Here is a 22,322-nt window from a genome sequence, read left to right as displayed (position 1 = left end):
TATGATGTAGGAGTAAAGTCTTAAGTTGATTTTCCGATTTGTGCTATATATGTGAAGGTCCGTTTTTTTCTCTCTGGTTTTTACTCCTATTGAATTTGAATAAATTGTGAAAAGGACTAATACTTATTGTAGTATTGTTCAAGAATAATAAATAAGTAAATAAATAAATATAAATAAATAAAGTGATAGTTTAAAAGTTAAACCCTTGATATATAAATATACTAGTTTTTATCCCCTATCAGGCCCGGCTCCAAGAAAGTGAAAAAAAAATTTGGGCCGAATGCGATTTTTTTAGGGCCTTAATTAAAAATGAGTATTTTGTTGGTTTAAACAATTAAATTTTTATATAGGTTTACTTGGTTATAATTTGGTTGTGTAAAAATTTTTTGTATAAAAATAAGATTATAAATAATATATATCTTTTTTCAAATAAATAAGATATTAATTATTAGTATATCCCTACTTTATATGATTTTTATATCAAATATTTGGTGAGATCGGATTTTAATTTAATGAGATGTTATAACCCGTTTAAGAAATATATGGGTTTGATAAGACTCATACCCGTGAATTCAGGTCAAATGAATGGGAAACATCCATTTAAAAATCAAGCAAATTTAGTGACTCTAAAAAAAGGGGGAGCAACCACATCACGGCACGTAAGATTTTTATGGTTTCGTTTATATATATTATAGATTATAGATAATGGCCGAGACCAAACGATTCGTATTTTTTTTATCACAGAGAAAAAATTTTTAAGACTAACTGTGATGCAACATTATTGCCATCTAAAGATGAAGTTGTGCAACTTAAGTTGTGCCGTCTAAAGATTCGTAATACGAGGAAATTAAACTAGTATATATATATATATATATATATATATAATAGATGGATCTATGAGACATTTATTTTTTTATTTTTTAATAATCTTAATTTTCACTTATTGTCCGTAATAATTTCTAACTAAAAAATTGTTTACAAATGGTTCCAACATTGAACGTATGTTTATCCGGCATTCCTACACTAAGACCATCCTCTTTGGTGGTGGTGGGGGGAGGGGGCATCAAAGCCCCTCCACCGTGCCACGTCGGCGCCACGTAAGCACCGGGGGCTTCGAAGCCCCAACCAATATACATATATATGTATGTGTGTGTGAGAGTGATATGAGCTAAATTATATATAAATGCAACAACTATTTCCTATACTTTTGAGTATAGTTAGGGTTGTTTTTATTAAGTTATGCTCGTTCATAGTTCATGTTTCTAATTTAAAGGGTTTTAGAAATAACAAGCTAATATATATTAAAATTGAAATAACGAGTAAAACTTTAAGCAAGTTATATAAAGTTAAAATAAGACTTTTAATATATTTATATTATCATATAATGTTGATTGATTTTGTGGTGTAACAAACTGATGTAGGCCACGTGAGTAAAGCCTCCAAATATATCATGTTAAACTTAAACCCACATGGATTTGAGGATACATAATAAGTTCGTAGCGGCCCAGCAAAAACATGCGCAGCCCACAAAGAAAGAAATTGTTTCTTTTGACACTAAGTTAATGATAAAAAGAATATAATAACAAGAAAAAAGAAGGCATAGGGGAGATAATTAATTAACGACAGCAACTACAAGGCCTGTTGGTCAGAACCCTATGCACAAGAAAAAGTATATATATCAAGGGGTTTCAATAAGGCAATAATTGGTGGCAGACGCAAAAGGGAGATTACAGAGATTGTGGGGGCTGCCCCCGTGACTGAGAGAGAAGAGAGAGCAAGCCATTGGTTTAAGCATAAAGCGTTTTTGTTCAACACCTACTCAATCAAGCTTCATCAGTATTCGGTTTAAATTTATTATTTTACTTATGAGCTTGGTTGTTGAACTTAATTATTTTTGTTTCTTTGATTTTAAGATGCTAGGCTAAACTTATTAGACTGCCTAGGCTTGTGATGAACCATTGTTTGAAGTTTTATTTTATTTGGAACTTGCTTTTCGTTATGGTTTTATGATTTAGTAAATTATTTGGTTTATTTGATTGATGCGTATGTGTACTTGGTTTTGGTTGTTCTAGTTTTATTATTCCACGAAATTCTTGGTGATTGTTTCATACAATAGGATTTTGTTAGGTCATCTACTGTGTGTTTTTGACTAGTTTATGATTGAATTCGAATAAGATCAATAGGAATAATATTATTGGTCAAACGAATAAAAGTGTGCTGCTAACCTAGAAAGCTGTAAGGTGATAGGTAATTGCTAGATCTTTGTTGATTGAGATTGCCAGATTTAGTTCTTCGTAAGGAGTCCGTCTAGGTTTGATTAATTAATATTGTCTAGCGAGTCAATTAAGTTCGTCAAATTACCTTTGATTTCCGCGCTGTAAGGTAGGATTTCACTATAAAGGTACTATATCATAATTATTTAGATAACCGTAAGAAAGTCTAATATTAAAATTGGCGTTTTTAAGAACTTAAAAGAAATCCATAGGTGTCTTCTTGAGAAGGGTCGGGGGTCCTGTTCGGGTTTTCTTTTAAGTGACTATTTTATGATCTCGGTTCCATAACAAGCATTTTCCAATTAATTAATAACTGAAACTTTGGGGATTCTAGCCTGAGTGGTTTTTCATCGTCATCTTATTTAAATCAATTAAAAATATTATTTTCGTTTTTACTTGTTTTTTTATTAATTAGATTTTAATATTAGTTTAATTAATAGTATTATAATAAACCCCCTTAATATATAAAATAAATAGCCGCGTCAGTTAGTAGAGTATAATTTAGCTAGTTACGTAATTTAAAGAGTTTCGTAGGTTCGATATCCGGACTTACTTAGCTGTAATAGAGTCGACCGGTTCACTTGCCGGTTAGTAGTTTTAGTTAAGTTAAGAGTCTAGATTTATTACTTAGTGTCTAGATTAGCTTATTTTTAGTTATTAAATATTAGACTACTTTTAACACATTAGAGAGGTTGAGAGAGCAATGGCGCCGGCCGTTGGGACGCTGGGCCGGACGACGCCCCACCACCAAGGACGCCCCTTGGTGGTGTTGAGCGCCCAAACGGCGCCCGACAACTCCCAAACCCCGCCCATAACGAGGGGTCTAACTAAAAACAAACCTCGTTAGATTTTGTTGACTTGAATTTGAAACTAGAAAAGAAAACACACTTACCACCCATATTTGTATATGCTTGTTTTATTTGCACTTGTCGTTTATAACTAAGATTTTGTGAATAGGAATCTCCTCCACATATATAGCTTTTTTATGATTAATTAATACCAAAATTATTCATATGCCATTACGAGTGGTGGATACTGGAGAATGTGAAGGGTTTCTTTTATCGTGATTGGCACTTTGTTTTAGATTCCCTTTCTTAATTTAGAATGGATTGGCTGCAATAAAAGATGATGTTGGATTCGAATATTAATTAGGTTTTTTTGGGACCGCAAGAACATAGATACCCTTCAAAGAAAATATATATTGATGAGAAGGGGCGGAAATATATACCCCCCACCCCACCACTAATTCTGCCCTGTCATCTTATTTATCTCTTTAAATACACACAAACCTCAAAATTACTGGCAACGAATACCCATAAATACCCTAGAACTTTTTTGTTTGTTTTCTAGTTATCTAAGTAGAATAAATTCCAAAAATGAATAAGTTTTATGTGGCAAACTTTTGCTATGAAATAAAGCCATGAACCCTACCCACATAAAGTGGCAGAGGTGTTGCCATGTGGTTTGGAAGTCATATATTCTATCCATATTGGTGCCCCGTACGGTTGTCGTTGGTGTCGTCATCGACAAAATGATATGATGTAGGGTTAAGGGTCGATAAAGGAAAGATCGTTCATCAAATATGACGTTATGAGAGAGAATGACTTTGGCAGGAAAATGATCTAAGCATCCCTACCCCCATAGATTGTTGTGGTAGAGAAACATGCAACATGGGTGCGGGTAAAGGTTATGAGGTTATGTAACAGATGTGTTTGGGTAACATCGAAAACTCCTAAATGATCGTAAGTTGGGTGAGATGGGAGATAAAGGTAATAAAAAGCAGGAGTATGAAAATCAAGGTGTTTTATAGGTTATATAGTATGGAGATAAAGGTCGTATAGGAGTATGGAAGTTAAGGTGCTTGTCGAATGTGTTGAAGTCATTGTTATCAATCCCTCCCCCCTTTTCGAAAAAAATTATTCACATTGAATAGACTTGATTTTACAATTAACTTGAGTTAGGATAAGCAGATAAAGTTCGGTAAAAGTGGTACATGTATCGGATTTACCATGTAATGGAATTTGAATCATAAAACGGTAGCTCTTTTTCCGAAGGTTGACAAAAATGACAAATTAAAGAACTTAAACTTTATTATATATAACACCTACTAACAAGATCTAAATTGGAGTGTTAGAGGGATCGAGGCGGTTGTATAGGTGGTCGATTAAAGAGGTGGCGTGGAGGTATGTTTGGATTGAGTACATGGATATATGTATTATGGCGTGAAAAAGTCCTTCCAGTCTTGAACTCCTTCACAAAAAAAACTCATGGGTCAAATTCAATAGTATAAGTAAGTTTGCGAACAAAAAGTAGGTTTTAATGATATATGAGGTTTATAGAATATTCTGTACGAGTCTAAAAGATGTGTTTTAAACCACAACACTCTCTTTTTTAGACCAAGGCGTCACCCACCTCCCCTTCTTACACAGGCGAGTAATGCTTAAGGGGTTAAAAAAGATATGGTCCACTCTTTCAAAGACTGTGTGTTATCGCTTAAGTTTGGCTCCGAATTCATCCAATAATATTGTGTCATGCAGTGTTGACTGGATGTTGACTGGACACTCGCTGTAGCCACTGCAGAAGCCGCCTAGCCTGTTGTGGTCCAGGCGAGCGGTGACTTCAGCGAATTATCTGATTTTTTATTAATATAAAATAATAATATGACTACAAAACTAATTTATATAATAAAAAACGTTAAATATCCTAATAACATTAAAAAATAAAAATTAAAAAAAAATATCCTAAAAATATAAAAAATTACAAATTTAAGAATAAAAATACAAATTTATTCCCGATCTCCGCCGCCTCCAACTCTTCGCCTTCATTCTTGATCTGCTTTGATTTCCTTAATAACAAGCGCTTGTTCTTATTCAAATATCTCTCGGCGCATGGGGTTGAGGTTGCTAAAGTCGTTGGTAAGAAAGTCTAACGTCATAAATCTGTCTTTTGAAACTTTCACCCCGGCCGCCACATCGATACTTGTCGATATTTTGTTTACATCTTCGACAAATGCTGGATCGACCTCGGTACCTGTGGTTGATCTTTTTTCCCGGTTCATTCCAGGTGACGTAGGACTTGTTCTTGATCTTCTTGCCTGGACTGTTTGGGTCGATCCCTACATTAGCATCCGAGCTACTAGATGAGACATATGCATCAGACGAAGTAGTTTTCGTGCGCTTTGGTATTGAGTCACCATCAATGTCTAGTATAACTAACTCGATCTATTTCGAGCACGGCTTGAGTATTTGTCGCAACTCGTCCTCGTCCCACTTTTTTACCATTCCATACTTGTTGAATACTTCGGCTTTCCACTCGTCGCATGTAAATCTGTAGACTTGAAGATCATCGCTCTCGCTCGGCCACATTCGACGACTGTTTCTGTTATGCAAATTTGTGAAAAGTCCGACAAATTTGCGAGTTTTGGACCATCTTCCCGATATCATATTGTCGGTACGGTCCGTACTTCCCACCAACCTATAGAACAACTCTTTTACTTTTGCCCAAAATATACGATGCGTTTGATAGTCCACTACAATTAAATAAAGATAACTCATAAACAAATTTTTAAAATTTTATCCAAAACCCAAAAAAAATAATTTAAAAATACCCGCTTTTCGATCTTCAGATATTTCAACCCAGGCACGACACAAAGCCTTTTTCTCATATTTTGTCCAAGGAGTTGTTTTTCTTTTTGGAACGACTTCCTCGGCCGCTCGGCTCGAGCCTCCCACCCCTCCTTGGTTCTTCTTTTTTTTTTGGGCTCGTTTGCCCTTAGCGGTCTGGGTACGAACCTCTTGGGTCTCCGGAACAAAAAAGTCGGGAGACGGTGGTGGCATTTGACTCAAGTTTTGTTCCATCTCAGTAGCGTCAAACACGTTATCGTCGTCTTGATCATAAGGCATTTCCGGTCGATAACAACCACCCCATGGTTCCATACTTTTTAAAAAATGTTGATGAGAATATGAAATATATTATTTTTGAAGTAGTGTAGAGAGAGTTGAGAGTGTCGATAACAACCACCCCATGCCCAACGGTCGCTTCATCCACCGCTACCTGGCTTGCGGCCGCTCGCTTGCGAGACTGTTGGCGGCTAGCCGTTATGGTGTGCGCAAGTGAGGTGGTCGTGGCTGGCCACTTGCGAGTTTAGTGAAGCTACCGCAACAGACAGTCTAGCAAAGATCTGCAAAGTGGTCAGTCAATGATCAAAAAGACAATAACAACAATAATATTAACAAATTATATTACAATAATATCAAAGTTAGTGTTAAAAAGAAAAGAAAAGAAAATTGAAAGAAAGACGACCCATAGTTTTCTTCTTCTAATTTCTTTTTCTTTTCTTTTTCCAGTTGGCCTACACAAATCATCTTTCAAATTTAATTAATTATTTATTTTTTCATTTTTTAGTAATTAAATAATAATAAATATTATTATTTCAATTTAGTAAGTCAGAATTCTCCTGCCGTTGATGATCCCACTGTCTTCATTCATCCTCTCTCTCTCCACCACCCGCCGGCCAACCATCTCCGGTCACCGGAATATTCTCACAGATCGTATGCTCATTCTCATTTCACTTCATCCTCATATTATTATTAGTTATTACTCTTCACTTCATCATTTTTTAATTTATTCATTTTTACTTTTATTTCAACTTCAATTATGCAGGATCGTGTTGAATTGATCTTCCCGTGGTCAATCTCGTCAATCTGGTCAACCGAATCTGTGAAGTTTGGATTCGATTTGACGATTGACGGACTGAATTTGACTTTTGGAAGTGTAGGGTTAGGTTTGTGGTTTTGGATTGGCTTAGTTAGGGTTTTTAGAGTAATGAGTAATTAGGATTTGATTTAGTGAAATCGAGATGTCGAATCCGAAGGTAGTGTATGAAGGATGGATGGTGAGGTATGGGAGGAGGAAGATTGGGAGATCTTTTATACATATGAGGTATTTCGTTCTCGAGTCCAGGCTGCTTGCTTATTACAAGAGGAAGCCGCAAGATAATGTGGTAATTGTTGCTTATTGGTAGTGTAATTTGGTTATTTATGAATTTGTGAGGGTGTGTTGATGTGTTGTTTGGTTTCGGTTAGGTTCCGATTAAAACGCTGGTTATTGATGGTAACTGTAGAGTTGAGGACAGAGGGTTGAAAACTCAGCATGGACATGTGAGTTTGTTTTTATTCAGTTTTGTTGCTTGGTTTATAATTCGTATGGTGTTTGGAAGTTGAAAGTGTAATGTACTTATTTACATCACTGATATCGGTTTTAAATTCTGATCGGAAAGTGGTTTTGGTCGATATTCATGAATTAATGGTCACTAGATGTCTTTTTGCTGTCAGTTGTCATAATAAGTACCGGTTTTTGTGAATTTTGACCGGAAATTTACAAGTTTTGGGAATCTAAAAGCATATTTCTTCACAATTTATGATCCAAAAGGCTTAAATTATGATCAGAACTCTACGGTCTACGCACAGACAATTTTTGGTTTTCTTGTTAATTTCAGTAACTAGAGTTCGGATGCATACATATGTGTGTTTGTTTATGTATGCATAACCTTGATGGCAAAAATATTGCACACGTATGCGGAATCTCCATTTTCAGAAAAGCCAAAAGTATAAACATAAACAATTGTAGGCAATATCTTTGGGCATCAAGATTGTGCACACATAAACAGACGCATATGTATGCATCAATGTTACACTCTCCTTAAGTCCACTTGATATTGTTAATTGGTTAAATATATTCTCTTATGAAGTTTGCTTATATTCTTAGTATAACGTGATTACTATCTGTTTTTGCAATTTGCACTCTCTTTAACTGATGGAACATGTAAAACCTTCTTTCTGCTTTATTGGCATATTATGGTGATGTTAGTTAACATATTCTTTTTGCTACAGATGGTTTATGTTTTATCGATTTACAACAAGAGGGAGAAATACCATCGGATTACGGTACATGAACTTTACTTGCCTTTTAAATTAAGTATCGATTTACAACTAGTATTTTGTTGGTTTTAGAATTGAACTATTAAAGGATGCAGAATAAATTTTGTTTGTGTTCAAAGTTACATAAAAAAAAATTGTTCTTCCTGTTTTAGATGGCAGCTTTTAACATCCAGGAGGCACTTATCTGGAAAGAAAAAATTGAGTCTGTTATTGATCAGGTATATCATTTCACAATCTAATATTATTGTGAACACACGTTTTGTCTCATCTTTTGTCAAATGTTTGTAATCTTTTACCTATATTCCTGTAAAAACTAATGTCTTCTCAACAATTTTCAGCATCAAGAGTCACTAGCTGCCAATGGGAATAAATACCTTTCTTTCAAATACAAGTCTGGGATGGATAATGGAAGGAATGCTTCTTCATCAGATCAAGAAAGCCAGTAAGTAACATTCATATATAGTTTGCACCTTATCACTTAGGTTAATTTTAATTATTTTATGTATTACTTCTTGATGTGTAGGTACAGTGCAGCTGAAGATGAAGAAGATTCACGACCAAGTTTGATGCGAAGAACAACCATTGGAAATGGTGATTGGTTATCGTCCTTGTCTTACATTTATTTTACTTGTTTCCCCTCTGTTTTGCCATCTTTTTTATTCTGTTTATTATGTTTTGATAGGCCCTCCTGAATCTATATTGGATTGGACCCAAGAAAGCTCAACATTGGCAAGCCAGAATGCCAACAATCAAGCATTTTCAAGGAAACATTGGCGGCTTCTTCAATGCCAAAATGGTATTTTGTTGTTTTTTTTTTGAAGAAATTAAAAACTTAAATATTGACTATAATGGGAAATCTAAATCATTGTTTATTTTTATGATGTGAAATTTGTTGCAGGACTTCGTATCTTCGAAGAGCTTCTAGAAGTGGACTTCCTTGTATGATTTATTTCTTATTCATCCCACCTTTTGTAGGATGATAGCTACACAAGTAACTGAGTAAATGTTTACATTTTATTGTTGTCATTGTAGCCTAAGAGCTGTAGTAGGGCTATGAAGGCTGTTGGTGTTGTGGAAGCCAGCTGTGAAGAAATATTTGAGCTTATAATGGGCATGGATGGAACTCGCTCCGAGTAAGCTTTCTTTTCTAAGAACTCAAGTTTTGTGTCTTGTTTTCTTGTTTCTTGATTCCATGCTATATTGGATTGATGAAATGTGCAGGTGGGATTGTAGTTTTCAAGATGGTAGCTTGGTTGAAGAGGTTGATGGACATACGGCAATTCTATATCACAGGCTTCAGCTAGATTGGTTTTCCACGTAATACATTCTTGTCCTTAGTGTGTACATGTTTTTCTAGGTTATATATATTACAAAAGAAGCACTTACACATGTTCCAGATTTCATCAATGTAACTAGGGGTGTGTATGGGTGGGTGGGTTTGGGCTAAAACTGAAACAAAAACCGAAAATTCGGTTCTTGATTTTTTTAAAACCGTTTGGTTTCGATTTTTTTGGTTTGGGTTCTGTTTGGTTTTTTTGATTTTGGGCTGAAAAAAATCATCCAAAACAATGAATTTGAGCTTAAATCTTTTTATTAATTGATGTTTAATTAATTATTATATATTTAGGCTAAAATATTTGGGCTACACTATAAATAAAATTCTTATAAGTTACTTAACATTTAAAAGTAAAAATGAAAATAAACGAATTTGGTTCAGTTCGATTTTTTAGTTTTAATTACGCTTGAAACCAAAATCGAACCGAAATTTTCGTTTAATGAAAACATAAAACCATACCGTCGGTTCTAAGTTTGGGTTCGGTTATTTCGGTTATGAATCTGTTTCTTTGGTTTCATGCACACCCCTATAACTGATGACGAGTTAAATAAATAACTTCTAAAAATATCTAGCTCAATCTTATGCATATTATTAAACCATCAATATGTCTTCACATAATTAAGTTCATTTATCAATAAATATGGCTATTGGCTTTGACAACACTAAAAATCAACGGTCAACTCTTAACTACTTGAAGTCCGAAATAACACTCTATATGTTGGTTTCTGTTTCAGATTTGTGTGGCCACGCGACCTTTGTTATGTTCGGTATTGGCGCCGAAATGATGATGGGAGTTATGGTGAGTGCATGCTTATTCTAAGTATATATTACTGAGTTTTTTCAAGTTTATCTATCCTTTAAATGTTTTGCTATATTTTTCTATCTGCAGTTGTACTATTTTGCTCAAGGGAGCATGAGAACTGTGGTCCACAACCCGGATTTGTGCGCGCTCATATTGAGAGTAAAGTCTTTCTCTTTTGTAGCTAAATAATGATTTTAAGTTCTTCATATCGATGCCATAATAAATATATAATTCTATTTTTTGTAATTTAGGTGGAGGGTTTAATATTTCCCCATTGAAACCCCGAAATGGACGGCCAGATCACAAGTCCAGCATCTTATGCAAATTGATTTGAAGGGATGGGGTGTCGGTTATATTTCATCGTTTCAGCAACATTGCCTGCTTCAAATGTTAAATAGTGTTGCTGGTGAGTTGCAAATATATTATATAAGTAACTAACACGGAGTCTTTTAAACGGGTTAGTCGTTTGCTTGTTCATTTAAATTTAATTTGGTTGTTGATAATAGGCCTGCGGGAATATTTTGCTCAAACTGATGAAAGAACTGCTCCACGGATTCCTGTTATGGTTAATATGGCATCTGTTTCTGTTCCTACAAAAAAGTCACAAAAGATCCAGTTGACTTCTGGTCATAATCGAAATCAATCTCTTGATAATGCTGCAAAATTGATGGATGAATACTCAGATGAAGATGAAGATTTCCAAATCCCTGATGAAGAGGTGATAACGGGTTATAACATTTTTATTATGTTTTAATATCATTACATTTTCTTATTTTGTTAAACATTTTCAGGCGTATACCATTGAGAAGGAGACCAAACGAACTGGTACATTATGAATATTAAAAATATATAAAACATTATATGTTTTGATTTTTACTTATGATGAAAATTACATATTTGCAGCCTTTGAAGAAGAACCTGTTGTTGAAATTGATTTGTCTCTTTTTTCGGGTAATCTTCGCCGAGATGATAATGAAAATGCTCGTGACTGTTGGAGAATATCTGATGGAAACAATTTTAACTTCGTAGCAAGCGTTTTTGCTATGATAAATCAAAGGTCTATCTGCCTGATTCCATCACATTATTGTTTTTATTAGGGCTTATGGTATTTTATTTAATATCTCATGCTTCATTTAATTCCTTCTTAACATTACAGATGCCTGGTGGCAAACCTCTTATGGATCTTGTTGCTGTTGACTGGTTCAAAGACGCCAAAACGAATGGACCATGTTGCTAGACGCCCGGGTTGTGCCGCACAAGTAGGTTTTTAAATTTTTGTATGGTTTTTTCTTCTTATACTTATATATTTGTCATTTCTGTATAGGTTGCTTCTCAAAAGGGACATTTTTGCTTAGTATTCAATGTTCAAGTAAGCTGTCTAGAAATGTCTAGATTTAAATAATTTTTATGTTGTATTGTTAAAATAATAGCATTCTGTTACTGAAGGTACCTGGTTCAACCAACTATAGCATGGTTTTCTACTTTGTGACCAAGGAATTACAAGAGGGCTCTCTTTTGCAACGGTTTGTTGATGGTGACGATGAGTTTCGCAATAGTAGGATGAAACTTATACCATCAGTGCCTAAGGTATTGTTTGATAAATTGTTTTAATCGTTTTTCTCGAAGATCTACAATATTATCGTAGTAATCGTTTTCTGACATGTCACATAATCAATATGTTAGGGGTCGTGGATAGTGAGGCAGAGTGTTGGAAGCACTCCTTGTCTTTTGGGAAAAGCGGTTGACTGCAACTATATTCGCGGTGCCAATTACTTAGAAGTAATCTTTCTTTTTCTGTTATATATTGATGTGTATTGACGTACAGACATATACATGTGTTTGATGATGTGGAATTTGTTTTTTCCATTTGGCAGGTTGATGTGGACATTGGTTCTTCTACTGTGGCTAATGGAGTCTTGGGTCTTGTAGTTGGTGTTATCACTAGCCTCGTGGTTGACATGGCTTTCCTTGTACAGGTATGTGTAACACCCTAAATTTTTGCATCATTTTTGTTTTTAAATATAACAGGTAAGTGTTATATTACACCATACTAATGATCAAATACGATTATTTTCATCAAATTACAATAATGCAAATATAAACATCCAAAACATGCTCATGTTTAAGCATTAATTTGGTGTCTTGCTCACAAATTTCTCAAATTTGCATATTGGGGTTGTTCTTGACCCTTTATTGCCCCAATCCACCAACATGTTACATGCACATACCATACTCGTTAAATTTCACGTAAATCCAACAAGTTCTAAACGTCAAATATAGCATTTCTAATCTACAGGAAGTGATAAAACAAATCTAGCATAAAAAATCTCCATGTGTGAGTCAAAACCCCAATTTTATACAAATGATGAACACTTACAAATGGTGTGTGATGCTTTCCAAGACTTCAATAACCTCCTCTGTTTTGTATCACACAAAGTGAATTAACTTTATGACAATAAATTATTGAGATTGTTTTATGCTTTATTTTCTCCTATTGGTCATATCACCCAAAACTAGACGATGTATTTAGCAAATTTTCCAATCAAAGCAAATAGTAGTAATCAATACCTATATTCATTTGCAAGGCAGGATTAATGGAAAATATGATCCTATTGTAAGCGGTAAATTAAGCCCTCCGTTTTCATTTCCTTTTTTCTTTCAGGCGAACACAACCGATGAGTTGCCAGAACGACTTATAGGTGCTGTTAGGGTTTCCCATCTAGAGCTGAAGTCTGCCATTGTTCCTAACTTGGATCCAGAACCATAGATTGTTTTACGTTTACGTGGTTTGTTCCCATTCTAGCTTCAAATTAATTGGGGTTTTTTTCATCCCAGTTCAGTTACTTCATAATCAGTGTGGTAACTTTATTGTTTATCCAACTTTTAGGTACATAAAGATTGTTTTCAAATCTAGCATCAAGATACTTGCAGGCCAGCAGGTAGAGTCGAGTTCAGTTAAATTTTAGAAACTTTCTTTTCATGTCGTTTTTATAACCTGTTTTTGTTTGGTTCCATTGGCAGCAATCGGAGTGGACAATGTAAAGTAGCATCTTAACATCAGAAGCTGGAATGTGACTTTCTGCTTTCGTAGACCAAATTCATTTCAATACTTTCAAAATATACCCATGAGTGACCCCCCGACCCCACCCACAACACACACACCCCTGAAAAAGTTGTCTTTTGAACTTTATAGGTTTTGATCTATTTCTGTATGAAAAGAATAAGAACCCGAAATTTGTAGTTATTTATACCACACTCGGTACATAATTGTGGGAAAGTTGAAATTGATCAAAAGTTCTTGACTCATTATGATCTTGAGAAAGTTCATTGTTTTAAGTTAATATATGTTTTAAACTGAAGCTTAAACCTGATTTGCTATGCTAATCGTGTAAGAAGGATGACTGATTTGCTATGTTGATCTTGCAAGAAATCAGTTCTTGGTCTGGCCTGGCCCAAATAGCATGAAGTTTGGGACTGTACCGGATATTAGACAGTCATGAATATGAATAGATTGTAGGTTATGTAGGTTATGGAGTTGAATAGACTCTAGATTTAATGCTTATGGTTCTATATATTTTTCTTGTAATCAGTATGTTGAGATATATAAAACAATCTACAATTACCAAGTTTATCTTGGTATCAGAGCCTTCATCACAATCCATCAGCCGCCATCTGATCGGCTCATCCTTCTTCAAGTCATAATCCTTTCTTCAATCAAACATATGGCGCTACTTCCTGCCTTCACCACAGTGGAGAAAACCAATCACAACTCTCATAAATTCGGTTTTACCCTAAACCCTACAAACTATGGATATTGGAAAACCATGATCCAACCATTCCTTGTTACCAACAATCTTTTTGGCTACGTCGATGGCACCATTCCTTGTCCATCACCAACTGTTGAATCCTCATCCTCCAACAAGGAAATAACTACACAATCAAACCCTAATCATGCTACATGGGTTTCTAATGATGCACACGTTCGCATGCTATTGCTTTCAACAATTTCAGAAACCTCTTTTAAACACGTACAAGGTGATACTTCTCGTGATTTGTGGATCGCCTTAGAACGTGCTTATGCCCCACACACCTCTTCCCGTGAGTATACTCTCAAAACTCAGTTGCTAAAGATTGAGATGAAGCCTGATGAGACATCTGCTGCATACCTTTCAAGGGCACAGGAATATTCAGATTCCTTAGCTAACATTGGTGAACCCATTAAAGAAAAAGATCTAGTTATGTTAGTCATCTCAGGCCTTAGAGAGGAGTACAATGGTTTGAAATCTACATTGTTAGGAAGGCAGTTTCCTACAGCCTTCTCGGAGCTTCACGGCCTGCTTTCTGATTATGATTTTATGGTCAGAAAGCCGTCGGGTATCTCTGCTGTCCCTGCTCAGGCCTTCTTGGCCACTAACAGCCCCTTACATGCTCCCACCACCGGTCCTCAACTCCCTTCTGAAACATTGCAGTCTGTGCAACAATTGCTGTCACAATTTGGTATGCAAATTCAGCCTGCACAACAGCAAACACAGCAAACCCAGGCTTTCTATGCTAACCGTGGACCAAGCAATAGTCACTACACTAACGGGGGTCTTCTAGTCGACGTTGTCGCGGGAACTACAACAACAACCAGCACAACCGAAATTCTGGAAATAACACAGGTAACAGAAATAGATTTGCTTGGGCTTCAAATCAGAACACAGTCTATGGTTCTTGTAATAGGTGTGGTGTTGCACACATTCCATCAGAATGTCCGAACCGTGATCCTGCAACTATTCGGCCATCAAGACAGCCTTCACAAGCAAATTATGCAGATTTTCGCTCACAAACATCAACTTCTTGGCTGCCGGACACTGGTGCTAACAGTCATGTTGCTCCGGATCTTAATAGCCTGGACAACTCTGAACCTTATTATGGTAAGGATACAATTCATGTTGGCAACGGTACAGGTTTACCCATTCTTCATATCGGTTCTACTAATTTTTACTCTAACCGCAAAACCCTTTCTATCAACGATATTCTTCATGTTCCACAAATCAAAAGAAATCTTCTTTCCGTACAAAAATTTTGTCATGACAATAACGTATTCTTTGAATTTCACTCTACCTTTTTTTGTGTGAAGGACAAGGCTACACGCAATACCCTTCTCACGAGTCCAAGTGAAGGAGGGCTCTATTCCTTTAGTTTGCCTCAACTTCATTCTATCTCCAAGGTTGCTTTCTCCACAGTTCGTGCTTCTCCAACTATTTGGCACCAACGGCTTGGACACCCTCATCCTCAGCTTTTACAATCTATGCTATCAAAATATTGCCTTCCTGTTTTTAATAAAACTTCAGTCTCTTTTTGTAATTCATGTTCAGTTGGAAAATCCTCCAAATTACATTTGTCATCTTCAAATTATAAAAGTAATCATGTTTTAGATCTAGTGGTTTGTGATGTTTGGGGACCCGCTCCTACTTCATTTGATGGACACCATTATTTTTTACTTTGTGTAGACCATTATTCTAGATACATGTGGTTCTTTCCCTTAAAACAAAAATCTGATGTCTTTGCTACCTTTAAACAGTTTCATGCAATGGCCGAACGACAGTTTCAAACCTAACTCAAATCTGTTCAAACAGATTGGGGGGGGGGGAGAATTTCGCAAGTTATCTCCTTTTTTCTCCACTCTTGGCATATTGCATCGTCTCTCATGCCCTCATACAAGCGAACAAAATGGTCTTGTTGAGAGGCGCCATAGACATGTCGTTGAAACCGGCCTCACTCTAATGTCCCAATCTGGAGTTCCATCTAAATTTTGGCATTTTGCGTTTGACACAGCCGTGTATCTAATAAACCGAATGCCTTCTCGCAACTCCACCAATACCTCACCCTTTGAACATCTCTTCCATCGAAAACCTGATTTCTCGTTTCTATGGGTTTTTGGTTGCCAATGCTTTCCTCATATTCGTCCTTACAATAAGCACAAAATGGATTTCCGTTCTCTTCCTTGTATTTTCTTAGGGTACAGCCCTGCTCATTATGGCTATCGGTGCTTTGATCCTACTTCTGAAAGACTTTATGTTGTTCGTCACGTTCGCTTTAATGAACAACATTTTCCCTTCCTTAAACCCAATGTAACCTCACCTCCAATTTCAGAATCTGATCCCTACTTTTCCTCCTATCCTATACCCACTTTTGCAACTAATTCGCCACAAAATAATCCCTTACCCAACTCCTGCACTCAAACTGATCCTACCTCACCAAACAACCCAATACTGCCACAAAACGTAACCACAGACTCATCTCATTCCACTCCAACCAGCCCTTCTCCAAGCAGTCCTACCTCACCAATCAGCCATGTTCATTTCAGTTCACCTCCAATCAGCCCTCAAACTGTACCAAACAGCTCACCATCACCCATTTCATCTTCAAACAGTCCACCACTTCAAACCTACAACCACCAGCCTAAATCGCCTCAACCGCCCACTCCTTCTCGCACTAGGCCTGCCAATCTTCGTCCACCCTTGAAACAAAGAACTCCATATAATCAGTCCGCTTTTTATGCCACCTCCCAGTCATCTCAAACTGAACCAACCAGCTTTTCTATTGCTAACAAAAGTCCTAAATGGCGGACCGCCATGACAGAGGAATTCTCGGCTCTTATGAGAAATGGTACATGGACCTTAGTTCTACCTGTTCCTAATGCTAATGTTGTTGATTGTAAGTGGGTGTACAAGCTGAAACGTGATGCAAACGGGGCTATCACACGTTACAAAGCTCGCTTGGTGGCTAAAGGATTCAACCAACAGCCAGGAGTTGACTATTATGAAACATTTAGTCCGGTGGTTAAATCTACAACGGTTCGTGTGGTTCTTTCGCTTGCAGTTTCATGGAACTGGTGTCTTCGCCAGCTAGATGTTCAGAATGCCTTTTTACATGGTGATTTGAAGGAAACAGTTTACCTACGACAGCCACCTGGATTTGTTGACCCCCTTAAACCGGATCATTTTTGTCTTCTTCACAAATCATTGTATGGTCTTAAGCAAGCTCCTCGTGCTTGGTTTCATCGTTTATCAGGGGCTTTGCTAAATCTCGGGTTTACAGGTTCAAAGACTGATCCGTCATTATTTATATATTCATCAAAGGGTAATCTTATATACATGTTGGTATATGTGGATGATATCATTGTCACGGGAAACAATCCTCAGCTTATTGACAATATCATTCGCCGGCTTAGTCTTGCTTTTTCTATTCAAGACATGGGTAGCCTATCATATTTTTTTGGGGGTTGAAGTTATTCCTAAAGGTCACGACTTACTCTTGTCCCAAAAGAAGTATATTTCAGATATTATTCACAAGACATGTCTCTCAAATTGTAAACCTGTTGACTCACCGATGACAACTACCTCCAGTTTATCCCTTGGCGATAGTCCTCTTTTTGATGACCCGGTTAAATATCGCCAGGTTGTTGGCGCCCTTCAGTATCTAACTTTATCCAGGCCTGACATTACCTCTGCAGTGAACAAAGTTTGTCAATTTATGCACTCGCCTACTGAAAATCAGTGGTCTGCTGTAAAAAGGATGATTCGTTATCTTCAGGGCACATCTCACTATGGCTTGTTTATTCAACATAATTCCACATCAGCCATTCATGCCTACACTGATGCCCATTGTCCATCTCTCACTGCCTTTTCGGATGCTGATTGGGCTGGGTGTCCCGATGACCGTCGATCCACGGGGGGATTTGCTATTTATCTTGGTTCTAATCTAATATCTTGGTGCACTCGTAAACAACGCACTGTCTCTCGGTCATCAACGGATTCCGAGTACAAGGTCTTGGCAGACACAGTTGCTGAATTAACTTGGCTTGAAGCTCTCTTAAAGGAACTCAATGTTTCCTTGAATTCTGCACCTGTCTTGTGGTGTGACAATCTAGGAGCCACTTACCTATCAGCAAATCCAGTATTCCATGCACGTACAAAGCATCTCGAGGTTGATTTTCACTTCGTTAGAGAGAAGGTTGCTCAAAGAAAGCTATTGGTTCAATTCATCAAGACTGATGATCAGATTGCTGATGTGTTCACTAAGCCTCTATCTACACAACGGTTTCTTCTCCTACGATCCAAGCTACAGGTCGTTCCCCGACCTTAGCTTGCGGGGGAATATTAGACAGTCATGAATATGAATAGATTGTAGGTTATGTAGGTTATGGAGTTGAATAGACTCTAGATTTAATGCTTATGGTTCTATATATTTTCCTTGTAATCAGTATGTTGAGATATATAAAACAATCTACAATTACCAAGTTTATCTCCGGATACCAAACAAATCTTGTTCTCGGCTTTAGTCTTAAAATTTTCGTTCCTGGTTCAATGTGTGGCGAGTTCAGTTTTGTATTGTCAGCACACAAGGGGTGCTTGTCTAACCTCAGTTTTCCAACTTTGGCTAGTTAATCAGTCTAAAGGAGTACAACCCATATACTATTCGGTATTCACTGCGGATAGATATATATGCATTAGATCTTATTTATTTTTCTGTGGTCAATGCCATTTTGTCACAATGACCTTAGATAGCCGCAACAGAACAAATTGTAAATCAAACACCAACTGAGTTTTAAAATTTGGAACAAATTACAAATCAGAATTGATCTTGAGTTTTAAAAATGGAAACGAATTCAAATCAGCCACCGACCGTAAGTTTTAAAAACAGAAACAAGTTACAAATCAGACAATTGATCTTGAGTTTAGTATCGAAAATCAAATGTCACCGACCCTGAGTTTTAGATCCTTTTTTTGCTTCAAAGTTTTATGTTTTTCGTATATTTTTATTGTTTTTTCCTCTAGTATAGCCCCGGTTTCTTCCTGCTCCGACCGTGAGAAAGTTTTTTTATGAAATATATTAGTTAGGCTTATTGTAAGACTGCTTAAGGTTTCCTTTGCTATTATGCTTATTGTATTTTGATTTAGTTTCCTTAGTAACTATTGTTGTTATATCCACGTATATATTTAATTAATAATACATAATAACTTACGGGGTTTTCATTGTTGTAAAGGTGTAAATATAAATTAGGGTGTTACGGTGTAATTAACAACTTATTTCATACAGCGGTAACACACAAATAAATGTTTGAAACAAGTACAAACCAGTAGGAACACATTCATAGTGTTGTACACTTGAAACATTACAGTAACACACATAATCAAAGGTATTGCTTAAGGTAATCTTCCACTGTAGTGTATTTAACATCCGGGTAAAGATTACAAGCCTCTTCAGCATCATCTCCAATCTCAAAATTTGCCAAACAGCCTTCGTAAAAGAAATGGTAAAAATGAGTCATCACAGCCTTCAAAACAAATTCTTTATCTGCAAGTCCCCAACACATTGTCAAAACCATTAGTAAACTCTCAAATATAGATTTGGTTATAAACTCCGTATATTCGTGGTAAATAATAAGGTTTGGAACGAATAATAGTGTCACCTTTTAAACTATCGAGAAATTCTTGTTCGGAGAGCGATGATTTATGGAGTTCTTTTCCAATTAGCTTCTCCCAGAGTCCCACAACTTCCCTTTGCGAAAGAATGTTTGCCGGTGGCCTAATGTAGAGCGTCTTGTTAAGAGTTCGCGGATCGTCTATGGTTTTGATGGTGTATGCTGCTACGTCATCTTCATTGACAAATATTGCTACGAAAAACAGCATCGTGTAACCGTGTGTTCATACACTTGATTAAGTTAAAGTATACACAATTTGATTAGAAATTAGAACAGGATTTATAAAATGTCAAAAACAGCAAAGAAATAAAAATAACACTATAATGGTAATTTTTTGTAAAAGATTATGATAAAGTTTATCAACTAATGATAATGATACTGATAAAGCTTAAACAACGTTTCTAATATTCTAAGTAGAGATGGAATAATAACTAACAAACAAACAAGAAATAATAAACTATAATAACTATAATAGATAATAATCTCAGCTAAAATACTCACCTAAGTTGAACTATAACAGATAATAAACTCGGCTACAAAAAAGAGTGTTCACCAATGGCACCTTACCGACATAATTCATCCGTCGGAAATTTATGCAGAACCACCGAAGAAACTCCCAAAAAATGTAATATAAATGTTACAGTTGTTAATCCGTCAGTGATGAAGTCGTTGATCATGGTCAAACCAACACTTGTTGATGAACGCGTAGCGGGAATCTCCGACATTTCGCCTTATAATCAATCAGTAAATGCATTATAAGGTTTTTTTTATAGGATTCCCGCTACAACTATTCGAAGCTTGTATATGGTGGCCGTTAACGATGGCACATCCTTCGGTATATGTCTATAAATAACAACGAAATACTCTCTTCGTTCCTTTAAAAGTGTCCATATTTTCTTTTTTGTTTGTCACATTACAAATGTTCAATTTCAAAATTTATTGACCAATTTTCAGATTTACCCTTAAGCACACACAACTAACATCAATAAATAATATTGATAGACCCAATTTTCAAGAACATTATTGTTATTTGGTAAGCAAAAAAAGTAATCATTCAATCTACATTAATATTGTGTTTTTCAAACCATGACACTTTTAATGGGACGAATGAAGTACAACGTTGCAACCCACTATCAACCAAACTAAAGTGGCATTCATCATTCCCCAAATAACTTGTTAGAAGATATTGTTGCTTCGTATAACCGTTAAAGTAACTCATTAAAACATGTTAAGGCCCAAAAGTGTAAGCTAGTCTCGCATATGTATAGAGGTAGAGGTAGTGTAGTGAAAAGATTCAAATACCCATGAAAGGATGGTTGCGGTTCACCTAGGACTTCCTCATAAGTCACCCGCAGAACATTCCCATCACCCGCATAACTTAAGTCAGAGGAAGAATAAAGAACAATTCCGGAGACCATCAGCGGATCGATCAGGACGTCCTCAGAAGTCATCCGCACGGTATCCCTTCCATGTGCAAAGATGACTAGAGGGTGACGTTAGCAAATCAGTTGTAACTAACTTCCTTCTAGAAGATTTACGCGAAGATCTTTCCTTAGAAAGCACGTGATGTAGTAGCCAATTAGAGAAGGACAGCTAGCAAGGTTGTTATAACCGTGCACATGGCCAGTTATCCTGTCCTATCGTATGCGGACACGTGTCCAGGTTGTTACGGAAAACATTTTCTAGAAAGGGACAGCTGTAGAATAATATTCATTTACCATTCGGCTATAAATACCTTCTCCATCACCACAAGATATTCATTCACACCTCACACATTACATCAATTACTTAAATACCTTTTCTCCTTAGAACCGTACTTATTCTCACCCCCGAGGGTGGTTGCGGGAAGACCCCCCCCCCCCTTGTCATTCCCGTAACGAGCTCACGGTGTTTTGTTTTGCAGGTTTCCGTCATCGGACTTGTAGAATTGAGCTTGTACCATCGTGTTGTTAGTTATTAGACCCGTATCATGTGGAACCATCGATCTAGCCTATCTAGGGTTGATCCGTGTTTCATCAAAATGTACAATAAAGCTTTCATGGTACTGTTTATTTTGTAATGATGAAATAAGGCGTGCAAGAGGTAATGATCGAGTTTGTTACTTTACTCTTACTATAATATAATATGGACACCTTAGTTGACTAGTTCTAGTCATATACAGCATAACGTAACGTGTCAAAAATGTTAAGTTTATAATAATGGTTATTCAACATTATGCCATGTATAAATTAATAATGGTCAAATATGGATGAACTGTCACGACTTACATTTCTGATTGCCGTCTCCGAACAAGACAACCGAATCTCTGGAAGGAAGAATGTGACCAATTTGACACAACCCTCCAACAAAGATGCCGGCAAAGCAATTTGCGGATACGTATGTGAACGGGATCCCAGCGTCTTCAATGGCTTTTCGAACCACCATTTTGTCGTCGAAGGTCACTCGTCCTGGTTCCATTGCGTCCGCCATTCTTGATGGATCCGTACCAAACTCCGACGGC

At 36.5% G+C, this 22,322-nt stretch overlaps 1 protein-coding gene and 1 pseudogene across 2 annotated transcripts; one reads left to right on the top strand and one right to left on the bottom strand.

Annotated features, from left to right (window-relative positions):
- The first annotated feature begins 6,654 nt into the window (after positions 1 to 6,654).
- Positions 6,655 to 13,656, top strand: LOC143593914 (protein ENHANCED DISEASE RESISTANCE 2-like; annotated as a pseudogene). The gene is made up of 25 exons (XR_013146222.1): positions 6,655 to 6,823; positions 6,936 to 7,275; positions 7,358 to 7,432; positions 8,165 to 8,218; positions 8,365 to 8,430; positions 8,551 to 8,654; positions 8,736 to 8,803; positions 8,895 to 9,008; positions 9,111 to 9,151; positions 9,245 to 9,345; positions 9,434 to 9,529; positions 10,283 to 10,347; positions 10,438 to 10,509; positions 10,602 to 10,756; positions 10,857 to 11,068; positions 11,142 to 11,175; positions 11,254 to 11,407; positions 11,507 to 11,609; positions 11,675 to 11,719; positions 11,797 to 11,937; positions 12,034 to 12,129; positions 12,225 to 12,326; positions 13,013 to 13,136; positions 13,238 to 13,289; positions 13,372 to 13,656. The product of XR_013146222.1 is annotated as a protein ENHANCED DISEASE RESISTANCE 2-like (transcript).
- Positions 13,657 to 19,448: 5,792 nt separating this feature from the next.
- LOC143593909 (bifunctional pinoresinol-lariciresinol reductase-like) lies at positions 19,449 to 22,316 on the bottom strand. The gene is made up of 3 exons (XM_077073376.1): positions 22,090 to 22,316; positions 19,811 to 20,014; positions 19,449 to 19,695 (listed from the first exon to the last, which is right to left on the bottom strand). Exons 1-3 carry the CDS (start codon positions 22,289 to 22,291, stop codon positions 19,532 to 19,534), a joined length of 570 nt encoding a protein of 189 aa, XP_076929491.1. The 5' UTR covers positions 22,292 to 22,316; the 3' UTR covers positions 19,449 to 19,531.
- Positions 22,317 to 22,322: the final 6 nt, after the last annotated feature.

Source organism: Bidens hawaiensis, unplaced genomic scaffold (genome assembly GCF_021521415.1).
Source record: "Bidens hawaiensis isolate Kalapana, Puna unplaced genomic scaffold, B.hawaiensis_p1.1 tig00042926_1, whole genome shotgun sequence".
NCBI lineage: Eukaryota > Viridiplantae > Streptophyta > Magnoliopsida > Asterales > Asteraceae > Bidens > Bidens hawaiensis.
This window is presented reverse-complemented; position numbering and strand designations above follow the sequence as displayed.